Source organism: Convolutriloba macropyga, chromosome 8, assembly GCF_964194025.1.
Source record: "Convolutriloba macropyga chromosome 8, txConMacr16.3, whole genome shotgun sequence".
Classification (NCBI taxonomy): domain Eukaryota; kingdom Metazoa; phylum Xenacoelomorpha; order Acoela; family Convolutidae; genus Convolutriloba; species Convolutriloba macropyga.
The window spans coordinates 25951143-25967027 of record NC_134475.1 but is presented as its reverse complement, the minus strand read 5'-3'; the positions used below and the strand labels follow the sequence as shown (position 1 = coordinate 25967027).

Here is a 15885-nt window from a genome sequence, read left to right as displayed (position 1 = left end):
CAGTCAATAGTTCATTTTATCGCATGATTTTGCTCGAACATGAAAACATTACATTTGTAGGCAGTGCTGTTTTTTTGAAAAATCGCGCCCAGTTGTAAGATCTGCTGCCCACGGTTACAAATCTAATCATCACTCTAAGAGCACTTAGTACCCGATGGGCGCTACCTGTTATCCTATTTTTGCGGACGAAAAGTCAAATGGGTCAGACGAAAAATCGGTCAAGCAAAAAATCGCATAACAAAAGAGCGACAGGACCAATATAATTGCTACAAACTTCGTTTGAGAGCAATTAATAATTGAAGGGTCTTTTGAAGAATTAATAACTCAAAATCGCGGAAATGGTTTTTGTCCGAGAATACGAGTGTCAAAATATGATTGCTTATTTTGTCAATTTGTCAGCGGTTAACATACGGCTTTTTCAACGCGCAAAATAGTAACGCAAAGTGACCATATTAGACGAAGCATTGTGCATTGTCGCGGCTGTTTGCGAAAGCCCCGAAAAGCCTCAAAATTGCAAAATGTATTATTGGAAACATAATTAACAAAATGTAAAATGTACTTTTGTTCGTACAAGAAAAAGTCATAGATTGTCCAAAATTGCATGAATAAAGAAGTGGGTGTAGTATACAGTGGCAAACCTTCAATTCATGGACCAATGCTCTCCTACATGAGCATAAAATCTACAGCAAAGGCAAAACTACAGCAAAGTTTGAGAGGTTTGATTAACAACTTGCTTCATTCGGCAAAGAGAAAACCAAACCAATAAACATCCCATTATTTCAAGCTAATAACTCTTACTCTGCTAATAACTGAGTTTAATGCCAAATTTTTAACTGCATTAAGAAAACTGGTCTACATAAAAGAGCATTATGCAAGAAGAGACAGATACATATATTATACTTTCTGTAATCAATCACTAATTTTTACAATCTGAGATGTACTAATTGTAACAAAAATTTGTCTTAAGGCGATGCACGAACTGTGATAACAGTATTAATTTGAGCCACACAAGATGCCAGTGGAAACCTCGTTGACATTAGTGTGACAAAAAATCCACTAAATGAAGCACACATTTTTTATCTGAAGAAAGATGCCAGTTTAGAAGAGATTCCAGCGTTGAAAATTCCACGCGTTCTCGTCGCTTCGAACTTTTCGGTATAATGGTTTGCGCCTTCTTGTTTCGCAGAAATTCCATCTTCATAGTCCTTAGTTCTTCGGTGAACGGATCGAACACTTGAGTTAATTGATCCAATACGCGCTTTGACCTCGTCTCTTAATTGTTCAATCTGATTGGCTCCAATTTGCTTTTTAAACAGCGAGATTTTCGCCTCTCTCATGTAAGTCAGTTTTAATGTCCGAATTAAGTCGCGCATTTTGGGAACATTACGAAGTTCAGCTTCTGAAAACATTTTACCTTTTGCTTCTCTCTTTGCATTACGCCATGCAGTTATTCTGTAGATACTCGGAATCAGATTAAAGGGTGAAGGTAACGGATCCCCTCCCTGCATGAACAAGTACATCACTTGAGCTCGACTGAATTTGAACTGGATCTCTTGGCGTCTCGCTGCGGACATAATACTTAGTATAATCAAACACGTGATCAAATTCATTTGGATTATTTTGCTCAAAAACGTGAACAATGAGAAGAGCGCAGTTCCAGCCCATTCCTGGGCATTTTCGTATGATGGAAAAATGTCGAGAATGTATGCACTTGATTGGAACATACCAAAGAAGAATGTAGCATATACATGAATGTAATCCTGGTACCTAATCAACTCACTCAAACTTGAGGGTACCAAGTTTGTAGGACACGGAATATTGATGAAATGCTGCGGCGAATAAGTACCATCCGGATTTTGCAGGCAATTTTGAATATAAGCTTTGTATGTGTGTCGCAAAATTCCATTTGTTGAGACAGAGAAGGCTAAAGCCAAACACATGAACATGAGAACGATTCCGATACCAGCTTTCAAAGCCTCGATAAGCATGACTTGTTGTCTGCCAATCGCTTGTGTGACTCGCAGCATCTTGTACATTCGATAGAACAGTAAAAGAAGTCCAACTGAGCGGAGGGCGTTTGAGACCTGAAGCGCGTGATATGCTTCATCCCCAAAAAGCTGCGTGGGGATGTATCCTTTCGCAGCAATAAAGCTATATCGTAGTGACACGGCACAGATAAAGCAGAGATTGAGGAGAATGCTGAGACAATTGACCCAATCAGAAGTGTAGTCACTAAAACCATCCGTCCATATCGTCACAAACTCCCTGTATGTATTACCAAATATCCACAGCAACACTACACCGTCAGCGGCGTATCTCGATGATGAATTAGTGAATGTTCTAGTGTATAAAGACTCGCCCTCACGCCAAATGTATTCTTGATAAGATCGAAAGTCTTTGAATAGCTCTTTTTGTTCGGATGTGTATGCAATGTTGTTCTCTATACAGTCGAACCTGTCCAGGGTACTGTATTCGATGCTACACTTCCATTCGGCAGCAATAACGGGCCACTTGTCCATTGGGAAAATTTCCAAATTAACGCTACTCTCGACAATCAAGAATACCACACAAACGTAAATTGTGAAATTCACCACAAATCTCATGAATGGCATTTCCATCCACGATTTCACAAATTTTCCAGTTGCACTGTCACTAGCCGGGAACACCAAGTACAGAAAGAGCCAAACTGGCGTCAGCAAAACCAGCGCCGTGATGTAGAGAGACTTTGTTAGAATATTCGCCCCGTCGAAGTCGTTCAAAGCAAGGGGACCATTGTAGAATTTTCTCTTCATTAATTTTTGCACACTGCCATTAGAGACGAAGTCCTTGTGATTGTTAATCATGGCATAATTAAGCCTCTCAAGCGGGTTCCCCGGTGCGACAAGATCCAAATCCTTGGTCGTCATTTGGCTCAGAATTAACTCAAGATCATCAAACGTCGAGGTGTATTTGATAAAGTCGGCTGCAAATTGCTCACACTTTTGCTTGATCTCCAGAACTTCATCTTTTGCAACTCCCTGCGAGGCTGCAATTTTCTCACAAGTCTCTGCAATCTTGAACGCCACCATTACTGGATCTTCATTCATTACGCATAAATACATTGGCTTGGAAATGGCTAGCAAGGTTCGGTAAATTGAGTCGAAACGAATTATGTTGCTAGTTTCTCGTGGATCATAAACGGGAATTTGAAGGGGTTTCGCTCCACGAGCGAACAGAAATTGGAGCATGGACTCGTTTTCCGTTAAGGAAGCCATCATTACGGGAGTCATTCCGGGTCTGCATACAGTTCCCGCAAGTACCTTCCTTGATACCAGTTCGGGTTTCCGCTTGATAAAATAGTCCACGCATTCTTTGTAATCTATTTCCACAGCAATCACCAGCTCTTCTTTGATTTTATACATTTTCTCTTCTACTAGAAACCTTATGATGTCCATTAAATGCAGCTTGACAGCCCGTCCAAGCAATGAATAACCTTCATGGTCGCGGAAATGGAGGTTGAAATAACCTTCAAGCTTGGATGCTTTCTCAATTGCGTTCTCTAGACTCATTCTGGGATCTTTCGCCTGCAGAGCTTCCATCATTTCGTTTTGCATCGCTTCCCACATACTTTCCACATCTTCATCGTCTGGCATGTAATCACGTCTATTCATTGGCATGATTATAAGTTATTATTATTATTAAATTGTAAACTGTTTAAAAATACAGAACTGTTGTGTTCTTGAGGCCAAACACTGACAAAAATTTGCTACTTTAAGATGCGCTGATAGGTAAATTACAAACTGATGATATCAGCTTAATAAACTAAATTTTTAAGTTCACTTTATATCTGGTTAACGCACGACGCCTCTCAAAGCTAACCTTCAAACTAGTATCAATTAACCACCACATTAACTTAGCTCTTAAATGGATTTTTAAGATATACTAGAGCACCTGTAATACACAACTTTCTACCGAGACGCACAATAAGCAGTATAATTTGTAGCTAAAATAGCTAAGATGATTATCTGTTTATCACATTTTTGAGATTGTGAACTAAATTTGATCATTAATTGCAGTAAAACAAGCTAGTTGAGGTGAAAATATCTTCTCCCTTCATTTTACATGTCTGTTGAGAAACCTGCATAAAGCCAACCTTGATCTATTGAAAAATTAATGATAAGTCGTAGATTATCTAGTCCAAAAATAGGTACGAATGAGTGGCCCGAATGTGTACAGGCGAACAGCCCTGATCAATGATGATTACAGAACAGATCAAGATCTTTGCGTGAAATGGAACTAGCTTGCTGCTCTTCATTTATAAACAACTGCGCATTTTCGTAAGCTTTCATAGCTTCTAATATTGTAATAAGAACGGGTTTGGTTTTTAAAAAATAAAAAAAACGTGTGAATATTGTATCCGGTTCATCGTCTATCATCAAACTTTGCGCACTTAAAATCAGTTTACCTGTAATGAGATAAATTAATTAAAAAGTTTTGACAACAAAAGTGATCAAACACCGAAAACTGAAGTCAAAATGATGAACGTGAATGAAAACTCGATCTTTTTCATTCCTCTCTCGAATTATTATGAGAAATTCCACTCTTGAAAGCTACTGCTTGTCCCACTCTTCCTTCGCTTCCCTCTCGGCGTGAGTAAAACGGTAATTCCAATACGACTTCTCACATTCACTTCACAAATCAGACGTTGAAACGGATCTTAGAAGGCAACCCCAATGGAACACAAATTATTTCAAAAAAAGAGAAGGCCATTAATACATCCAGTCAGCTAACATTTCACTCTAGACATTGATAAAAAGAGAACCGTTGCAGCTTTGCAACGCTTTTTAGAGAAGACCTGACACTTTAAATATTCTATCGCCTCAGGTTGATTCAAGTAGCACTCTCAAATGCCGCTAAAACTCTCCCTTGAGGAAATCCTGCCCAATATTCAACCCCCGCGAGTAAAATGCCGCCGAATAGCACATACGATTGAGTTCCATTGCTCAAAATTCTTAACGAGAGCAATTAAAACATCATGCAAATAACTTAAAATTCAAGCAATAAAAACCACTCGCGTGCGTGAAAAAAAGATGCGCTTATCTACGATTTGCTTTCATTCATATAAAGCAGATAAACTGACTGCATGGTGTTACCTAAATTCAACCTCAATTTATGGTTTACAAGGCGGCTCGTTAATGTGCGTTTGCACATGATGTTCCGACCCGAGCTCATCTACATTTTTGACTAAATTATCAACCAAATGAAGAGATAACAAAAATAGATGTTTGAGTTTAAAGCAATCGTTACACAACTTATCTACTAATTGCATTACATGATGCCATGCCTCATTACAGCGCAAACGTGATCTGACATTAAAGAGACTAAGAGACAAAAAAAAAACAAAAAACAAAATAAGCACAAACAAAAATTTCACGGCAAAAACTGAATATCTAAATTTAAAAGCACCTATTAACAACGTCAAAGTACAGTCAAGTAAAACCTTAAATACAGCAGATGGAAAGTTTTCTTTAATGAGACTGGGTAACGTAAAAGTCGACAAAAAGAACGAACAGTGAGGCGAAACTTCAAAATTAATCAACATTTCTTACACCAAGAAATTTCAAAAGTCTTAAAAATCAATAGCTTTTAACTAAATAATCCTTAATAAATTACTAAAAACTCATAACAAAACCAAAAGGACCTGTCTTTGGTTAGACTAAGCCATAGAAGCGAAATAAAGGGAAACTCAAAAAAAATCACAAACGATTTGCGAAAACAAACTATTGCTACCATTAAAGTCATTAGCTATCATCTGAATTCTAATTATTTTTAATTCAATTGTTCAATTCTACTGATTCAGCTGAAGGATTTAAACTGAGAGATTGAATAAGTTTACTTGAACCACATTTGAAAACCATTGGGATCTGTTATTACGCGATTATTCTGAAAGAAGAGAAAAAGAAACGCAAAAATTGGCCACTCAATAAACGTTCAGAAAAGCACATATTGTCCAACAAACAAAACATCAAGGACAAATAATATCAATAGATATGTTATCTCTTGAATTACAAGAAATTGGATGTGACCTCTCTTTGATGAAAATGAGTTACATTTTGACGAAAAGAACAACAAAAACTGAAAAGTTTGAAAAATTTTAATATGTTTCTCATAAACTTTGAGACAATTCGCTATAAACTGACTGCTTCGGGTAACATCATTCATTCAATGCTCAATTAGAACACTATGAGAACTGTCAGCAAATTACGGCTACCTGAAGAACAAAAACAGCAAATTCAAAAAAAATTGAGCGAGAAGTGTCGAAGGCATTGAAAAGATGAACTTTTCACTAAAAACTCTTCTATTTTCAATTAGTTTTTAAGAACAATGGGATTTCTCTTATTTATCAATATAATTGCAAAAAATCAACAAACAAACAAATACAACAGAACCACGAAATTTTCGAGAAAACACCTATTATCAACGCAATTAATTTCATTAGCTTTCAACGCAAGCCGCCAAATACGCTAAATTATGCTTCGATGGGACAATAAATTTGTTTGCCAATCATATTTCATCAGAAAGACCTTACGACAAGTTATTGACTGTGAAACGGACAACAGAGGCAAAAACCAAAAATTGAGTAGAAAAGTGCCAGAAGAATATGTCGAAGCAATTGAAATCCAAAGCACTTCTCTGAAAACTCTATCTATGATCCGTTGAACTTTATCCCTAAAAGAACGGGGACAATCAGCAGTAGGATGATTGGATAAGATTTCAAAAGGATCCAAAAATAAAATAAAGAACCCGAAAATTAAAAAAAATGAAATCTCGTGGCATTGAAGTTTTAAAACTAATAGGTAGAAGATAAAACCGCTAACCAGATTAATTTTGGCTGCAGTATAACAGAAAGCGATTCTGCTAGTACTAACATTGACCAACAGTTCACGAAAAAAAAGTTTAGGATTGGTTAATATTCAAAAAAGAAATTCGAAAAATTATTTTTAACTCTTAACAGCCATTAAACTCAAAATCTTTCAACGGAGCTCAATATCTACGCTCAGATATAAACCGATAGGAGGAAAAGGATGTTTGTTATGCATATTTAATTAACGTGATATCACAAGAGGTCTTATGACTGCGAAAACAATAACAAAAACAGTCAAAAACCAAAAATCGGTAAAAAAAAAAAAGTTCGAGAAGAAAAAGACGAAGCCAATTAAACCATTAGCATTTCTCTGAAAACTTTATCTGTGATCCACTGAACGTCCCCTCGAAGCCAATTGGATTTAAATAATATTTGGATAATGTGTATAATGTTTGGATGATGTGATAAGAGTTCAAAAGTAACCAATAATAAAAAAAAACATCCAAAAAAATTTAAAAGATAAATTGGAATCTTGTGTCATTGAATTCATATAACCAAAGTTAGATAATAAAACCACTAACCAGAGAAAATTTAGTTGCAGTATAAATCAAGTGGGTCCTGTCATTAGTGACACCGACTAAAACTTCACGAAAAAAAATTAACATTTGTTAGTGTTCAAAAAAGTTTTCGAAAAATTAATTTTAAATTCTTAACAGCCATTAAATTCAATAGTTTTCAACGGAAGTCAATAAATACAATAAAAGATGCCCCGATGGGAGTATATTTATGTTTTTCATGCATAGGTAATCAGCAAGACATCACAATAAGTCTTATGACTACTAAAACAACAACAAAAACAGGCAAAAACCAAAAATTCAATAGAAAAGTGCGAAAAGAACGTGTTGAAGCCATTTAAACCATGAAATTTTTATCTGTGGGCCATTGAACATCTTCTTTAAGCCAATGGGAGCGATCAATATTTGGATAATGTGATAAGATTTCAAAGTAACCAATAATACAAAAATACCAATTTTTTTAAATTTTTTGAAATCATGTGTCATTGAAGTCATATAATCAATAGTGAGAAGATAAAAGCGCTAACCAGATTAAAGTTGGTTGCAGTAGGAAGGAAGAGGGTGCTGTCACCCCTGTACTGACTTACAGTTCACGGTAAGTTTGATTCTTTAATGTTAAAAAAATCGAAAAATTATTTTTTAAGTCTTAAAAGCCATTAGCTGTCCCCTCAAAGCACTAGATATGTTCACTTAATGCTCAATATGGAACATATTGCACTGTTAGTCAATGAATCCATACCATAGGACTCCAAAAAAATAGTGAAACCTCAAAAACAATTCAAAATTTCATTTAAAATTACGAAAACTTGAAGCAAAAAAAACATGAGATTGACTTAGAATTCACGAAAATAAGTTCTCGAAAAATCATTTTTAAATTCTTAAGAGCCATTAGCTGTCTAATGAAAGCACTAGATTTTTTCACTTAATGCTCATTACAGAATATTGCTCAGTTGTTCACTGAGTCCACAACATAGTTCTCCAAACAAGAGTTTAACCTCAAAAAGATTTTCAAAATTTCATTTAGAAATACAAAAACTCAGAGTCGAAGCAAAAAAAAACATGAGCAATTCCTTGACAACAATGTTTTTGTTCATTGCGCTTAATTTGACTGTAAAGGAGGTTTGTCATTAAAAGAACCCTGATATAAAAAGTGACTTGTCTCTAGGTGACTTAAAAAAAGCAAAACAGAGAAAAGTTTCATAAAAAAAAGAGCTCTCAAATAGAATTCGAATTGTTTTTTGATAGTGGACTTCCCAATGAGACCATAACTAGTCTTTTTTATTGCCTTTAGTCTATTAGGAACAAAAAATTGGTCCATTTTTGGCGTGAAGTTTAATTTTGAAATACTATTTTTATAGAAAAAATTTTAAATTGGAGATAAATTACACTAAAAGTGAACAAATATCGCGTGTTCACACAAAACTTTAATCCTCGATAACTCCTCGAAAAAAATGAAAAACATAGCTGGCAGATTGCCAGAAAATAGCCGCAAAAGATTCGTAGATCGGCAGCCTAAAAACACAGTAAAAAAGACAGACCAAAAAAACTCGTCTTTTCATTGAAGGCTGATCTGTTATATTTTGATTTTAAAATCTGTATAAGTTATTGCTGCCTCTATTAGCTGATCTCAAATAACCTTCATTTAGAGTGACACACACCCATTTGACCTTATCTCTTTTAATTAAAGTAAATAAAAGTCAATTTCAAAGTGAGGAAGTCATTTTTGAGAGTGAGGTAAGTCAAGTGTGACCAAAAATTTAATCACGCGCATGAACAAAAAAACTCGCTCCACTAAGAGCGAAAAATGACGTCACACATGCAATTCAGTTGAAATTGCATGAACGAATGAACAAAAAGTGGCTGTGACGTCATATGGTCGTAACAAAAATCATGACGACGAAATAAAAAAAACCAAGAGAAGGCCAATAATAGCCCCAGCTATCGCTGTGCGGCTATTAATCAGAAAAATCTTTTTAATTTTGAATTCTACGCTGGGCCAGCTTTTTAATGATACCACTCACATTTCTCTACGACGAATATATCGATCGGCCAAAATTGACTGAACAAAAAAAACCCATTTGACTATATAGTCCCTCCCCCCCCCCCCCCCACAAGTGGGGTCGGAACAAAAATTTCTGAAAATTATTTCAAGAAATAATAACTTTTCATCGGAGAACCACTCACAAATTGTACAAAAATTTCAATGAAAATCACGGTAAAATGGTAAAATAAGCACCGAGAATTTAGGTACTTGCTGAAAACGTCGAAACACGGGTTATAGCTACCAAACACAATATATCTGACATTGTATACCCTCAGAATGAGCCTTTGAGCCTCGAATTTTTTTTCCGAAAATTTGGTATATATATTTTTTATTTGCAGCGACTCAAGATCACAGAAAGTGCAAGTGCAATTGCCGGAAAAATACGTTGACTTAGAACTTTAAAACATTTGTATTTTAAGGAATCACACAAAAACTAATAAAAGAAACACCTTTGGCATTTTTTGCAGCTTGAGACATTGCAGCAATTCTGCAAACAAAGACCCGCATTACACCACGAGTATAAACGGTTTGAATCGCATACTTGTAGACTAGTGAGCTGAAAGGCTCTAAAGAACCTAATGCCCACTGGGCGCTACCTGTTTATCCGTTTTGAGGACGAAAAGTCAAACGCTTCACACGAAAAATTGGTCTAAGGACTAAAATAATTGGTACAAACTTTGTTTGAGAGCAATAAATTAAGGCAGAATTTCCTAAATGAGTACAATGTCAAATCACTATTCGAGCTTCTGTCCACATTAATATCTAAGCAGTTAAAAACTTGAGAAGACTTATATTTAAGGATAAAGAGTGGGAGATATAACTTGAACTGTTTACAACTACAGTCGGCCGAATTGTTCTCTTGAAAGACAAATGAGAATCTGGCTTTATTTGTAGCTAAATTGAACATAGGGGAGACAAGTCCCTCTAGAAGATAAAACCGGGGGTAAGCAAATCTGCCTCTTCAAGCGTTCCTCGGCAGATCCGTTGAACCGTACAAGTAGAGCTCTCAGAGAGCCGCTCAGAATTGATGCCCTCGAGCTTTACCAGCGTATCCCATTTCTTTCAACGATAAGTCAGACTATCAAGCAAACGAGAAAAAGTCTAGAAGCAAATGGCCATGCAAAATTTACCACAGAAGATACAACCGTGTACAATAAATGCTTCACCTTTGGTTGAGGACAATTGAAAAAACGAATTTTTGCCATTAAAGCCCCCCTCCATGGTGTATTTACGATATTTTTGCGAAAAATTTATAGCTGTCCCAATATTATTCCAGCATGCGATACAACCTCGAAAGCAATTTGTAGACAATTTATGCAATGCACAAGGTACTTTGGCTTATCTATTAAATTAAGATAATAGGCAATGGTAACTTACCATATAACCCACATGTAAATTTTATAAGCTCACTCCAAATCTCACAAGAAAAAGTTATTTCAAAATATGAGGTTTTCACGTGATTTCAAATGTGATTGTGTTTGTGTTTGCTTTATCCATTAGATAGAAAATATGTGAATAATGTAAATTTGGGGCATTTTTTTTTCTGAAATATTGATGGAGCTCATCAAATTTACATTAGATATCTCCTAAGCTACCATTGCGTATTATCTCAAATTCACAGGAGCGCCAGAGTACTAGTGCGGGGGATTAATGGCTCAAAAATTGTTTTCAATTTTGGTCACAATTTGGAGACATATTGAATCAAAATTCCATTTTTACTTCGTAAAAATAGGAGGTACAAACTTAATTTCTACGTTCAGTATCCGTGCAACTCCTGCTGGATGCGACGATTATCTTTTACCGCGAATACCTCTAAAGAAGACTAAAATAACAGTGGTAAATACCAACAAGAAGGCTCGGTAATGTGCGATGGCACATAAGGTTCCGACCCCGCTCATCAACAATTTTGGCGTAATTGTCTACCAAATGAGGAACAGATAGAAAAACCCAAAAATTATTCTTTGGGAAGTATTTTTCAAAAAAATTGTGTATGAACGATAAGATAGCCTCCGAAGCAAATAACTCAGTGGAGTAAAAATTGATGCATTAGATTGCTGTGATATGCCAATATTAAGAAAGCGAGTCAAGACGAACAGCAAAATCAAACAACAAAAAACATAAATTACATCAAAAACTTTATGTCCGTTTAAAAAAAATTAATAATAAAGTCAACATACCGTCAGATAAACCTAAAACTAAACAAAATAACTTATAAATCACCAGAAAAGATATGGGACCAGTCCATAAAAATGTTTGGTAACAATTAGACAAAAAAGAACAAAAACAGTAAAGCTAAAAAACTCGCTTTTTTTGAACAATTAACTTCAAAGTAATGAAAACCATTAGAAATCAAGTAAAATATCCCAAAGTTTTACCAATGCTTCTATACAAGGACATTAGGACCTGTCCTTTTTCAATTTTTTAAGCGGCTAAAAAGAACAAAAAAAAACGAAGAAATTCAATTGAAACTTGCCAGAAAACACTGCAAAACCGTCAGCCCATATTTTGGCCCTCAAAAAATTATTCAATTGCGCCTTCTTCAAACACCGATAATTTAGTATGAGGCCATTCATTAGTTAGACTAGGTAACAAGTAGACAAAAAAGAGAAAAGGGCAAAAGTACTTTTTTTTTCGAAACAAAATTACATCCAAAGTCATGAAAGACATTAATTACAAAATGAAATATTTAAATAGGGTCGTTTATTCATCCAAAGGAAGCCCTTGAGACCTGCAATTATCCAGAACATGTCTTGCGTCAACAAAGAGAACGTCAAATATGACAAAAATCAATTTAATTTACTTTTGTGAAAAAACGGTGTCGAAGCCAGTAGGGTCATAGCGAATTCTTTAAAAAATAGATTTTGGGACTCCACTCTCTTGTGACACCTTCCCTCAAAACCCATAATGCCATGTTTGACCTGTAATTAACGAGATTAGGTAACAAAGAGAAAAATAAAAAGAACACAATTGTGAAGTAAAAAAGTTAATTTTGGAAAACAATTGTTTTGAAAGTCGCGAAAGCCATCAGCTATCTACTAATATTATAATATCGGCCCATCTACTCTTCCATGAAAAGCCAATGAAACCTATCAGTATACAGGAAATTTCATACCACCGATACGACAAAGTAAAAATGACAGTTAAAGACAAAATTAGAAAAATCAATTAATTTCTTCAAGAAAGAAGTGTCGAGGCCGTTAAAACGATAATCTATATCTTTCAGGATTTTAATATGTTCAATTGTGTCTTATTTTGAACGCTAATGATGTGATATTCGAACTGTCAAAAAGGTGATATTGTGACAAAACTAGAAAACGTGAAAAACTGGCAAATATCTAAAAACAAAAAAAAATCTGAAATCTAGTAGTTTCAAAGCCAAAAAACAATAATTTGAGGCTTAAAACCGCAATTGAGACTTAATTTTAAATGAGTAGAATGAAGAAGCATTCTTTCTTTGCTGACACTAAGCTACAAGTTGACCAAATTGAAAAAAAAAAGAGGAAGTTCATTAAGCCATTATTTATTTAAAAATAAATTATTTTTAAAAGTCGAAACGACCATAAACTTTCAAGTAAAAAACTAAATGCATTAGCTTGGAGCTCCTTCGGAAGCCAATTGGACCTATCACTCCTGAGTTTTGATTTGATATGTTCTATTATTTATTAATAAAAAAACGTCTTTTTTTTTCAAAAAAAGAAGACCGACTGATTACAATCCGAATTCTCTTTGGATTGTAACAGTCCAAGATTGGGCCAAACTAGCCCTGCTAATGCTTATTGTCCGTTAGGAACAATTGATTTTTCGAATGTTGTAGATATCGATAATTTGTTAAATGAAAACTCAAAAATAAATTCTGCTTTTTTGATAATCAACGAGTAAAGTTAGCAAAGTTTTACGGCAAAGTTGTAATTACAGAGCCGTCTAAGCGGAAGTTGAAGTAGGAATAGCCCCCTTCTGAGTCTACAAAGATTATATTAGTGTTGTTTGGGGTGCACTGCCGGCAAATTTAATCAAAGTGGACTAAAGTAGACTATTTCGTGCTGTTTTTGACAAAAGCTGAATTTTGAAATATTTAGCCAGAATTTTTGACCAAAAAAATTAAATCAAAATAATCAACAATGCGGGTTTGTGTTTCAAAACAAAATCAATGACACTATTCTTAAAATTTTTTCCAAATTTTAGCAAAATTGACGAAAATTTAGGCAAAAATTTTGGAAAATATGAATACAAACAACGTGAATTCACTTCACTCTACTTTTCTCAGAAGTTTAAACCTCGATAACTCCCTTTAGAAAACGAAAATTAAAAAAATCTTTTTAATTCCATATTCTACGCTGGGCGAGCTTTTTAATGATACCAGTCTCAACTCTCTACGATGAATATATCGATCGGCGAAAATTGACTGAACAAAAAAAACCCATTTGAGTATATAGTTCCTCCCCCCTCAAGAGGGGTCGGAACAATGATTACCATTAGACCGACAGACTGTTCTTGACCTTAACAGAATTAATTTCGATGGCTTAACCGAACAGGTGCCTCTATGCTGCAGAATAACTGACTTTTAGATACGTCATGTAGTATTCGTTTAAAAAAAGTGAAAATAGGGAATACGAAAACAGACGTACCAATTTATGAGTGTGTCTATAAAATGTTGGTATAATAGAGGGATTAGATCTCAAGTTAACCATGCAGCCGAGTTCGGAGCGAGCGCTAACGAGATGTAGGAAAAGAATCTTTTCTAATATTGTACTCTGTTGATTAAAACGTCATTAACTAATATTCGTCAATTCTATCAATAGTAATCTGATAAAATCCTAATTCAAAATTTTATTAGATGGCACAGCACCATTTGTTAATAATTTGATATAATTCACTAACTAAGAAGTAAAGCTAAGCTACTTATTGCAGATTAGTAATCTAAAACTTCAGATACCTCATTTGTATACAAGTTAGATTGCACTGCACCAAAACTTTTAAACAAAATTAATTAAAATATGTTTCTCCGGGTAACAATACTGAGGCTAAGAGCATTAGCAGACATAAAATTTAAACGTTTTCAAATGACTCAGAAAACATCGATATTTTTGTCCGCTAATTTGTATGTCTGTTATTAACCTGGCAATTACCAGACATAACCAACTACTGCTAGTAGTAATAATCGCTCCAAAACAATTCTAACCTTCACCTCCAAAGCAAAAGATTTAAACAATATCAAGCACGCAAATACATAGCTGGCAGATTGCCAGAAAATAGCCGCAATAGATTCCTAGATCGGCAGTCTTAAAAAAACAGTAAAAAAGACAGACCACAAAAAATTCGTCTTTTCATTGAAGGCTGATCTGTTATATTTTGATTAAAAATCTGTATAAGTTATTGCTGCCTCTATTAGCTGACCTCAAAACATACCCGGCAGATTGCCGGAAAATAGCTGCCGTTGATTCCAATAAGCATGATTCGGATTGACAGAATAGAAGATTTTGAAAAAAAAAAGATTTTTGTACAAAAACATTTTTTAAGTCCGATTTAATTTGATGGCATTTCGTAGTTGAACATAACGTACTTCTGTTTCTTAGAGAGAGGCTACAGGGGCTACTATCAATACCAATAAGCATTATAGATGGTAACTAAGACTTATAGGAACGATGTTCAAATAGCGGGCATCTAAAATTGGTCTTTATGGGTTTATCCCGTTTCTATTTCTGACTTCAATTTTTTATACTGACTTTGTTCATTTTGAATTGCTTTGCTTAGCAACTGATGTTCAAAATCACTTTTAGCAGAATGAGAGAAGAGAGAAACTAGCATAGAGAAGTCAAAAAGATTTCACGCAAAATGTTGAAAAAGCGGCAAAATGAGGTAAAGCGAAACATTTTTTTATTCGACGAAGTAAAAAAAAAATAGGAGCGCTATAATAGCCGGCTGAGAAGATGAGGCGGCTATTAATAACCTTCATTTAGAGTGACACACACCCATTTGACCTTATCTCTTTGAATTAAAGTACATAAAAGTCAATTTCAAATTGAGGAAGTCATTTTTGAGAGTGAGGTAAATCAAGTGTGACCAAAAATTTAATCACGCGCATGAACAAAAAAACACGCTCCACTAAGAGCGAAAAATGACGTCACACATGCAATTCAGTTGAAATTGCATGAACGAATGAACAAAAAGTGGCTGTGACGTCATATGGTCGTAACAAAAATCATGACGACGAAATAAATAAAAAAAACCAAGAGAAGGCCAATAATAGCCCCAGCTATCGCTGTGCGGCTATTAAAAAGTTTGCCAATCAACTACCCACGTGATATGAGCGTGCAACCACAAAGTATAACCTGAGAACATCCTAGCAGAAGATGGTTCCAGCAAAATAATTTCATAAGATTTCACACACATGGCTACCAGAATTACCGACAGTTTTGGTTTGG

The 15885-nt window shown here is 35.0% G+C and overlaps 2 protein-coding genes across 4 annotated transcripts in view; both read right to left on the bottom strand.

Moving 5' to 3' along the window:
* LOC142344630 (NADH dehydrogenase [ubiquinone] 1 beta subcomplex subunit 9-like) overlaps nucleotides 1-15885 on the bottom strand; it is a 412587-nt gene that overhangs the window by 16122 nt on the left and 380580 nt on the right. The gene's annotated exons all lie outside the window — the stretch shown is intronic.
* On the bottom strand, nucleotides 620-15883 carry LOC142344627 (short transient receptor potential channel 4-like). The gene is made up of 2 exons (XM_075396436.1): nucleotides 15793-15883; nucleotides 620-3642 (listed from the first exon to the last, which is right to left on the bottom strand). The coding sequence occupies exon 2, from the start codon at nucleotides 3630-3632 to the stop codon at nucleotides 1077-1079; it is 2556 nt and encodes an 851-aa protein (XP_075252551.1). The 5' UTR covers nucleotides 3633-3642; nucleotides 15793-15883; the 3' UTR covers nucleotides 620-1076.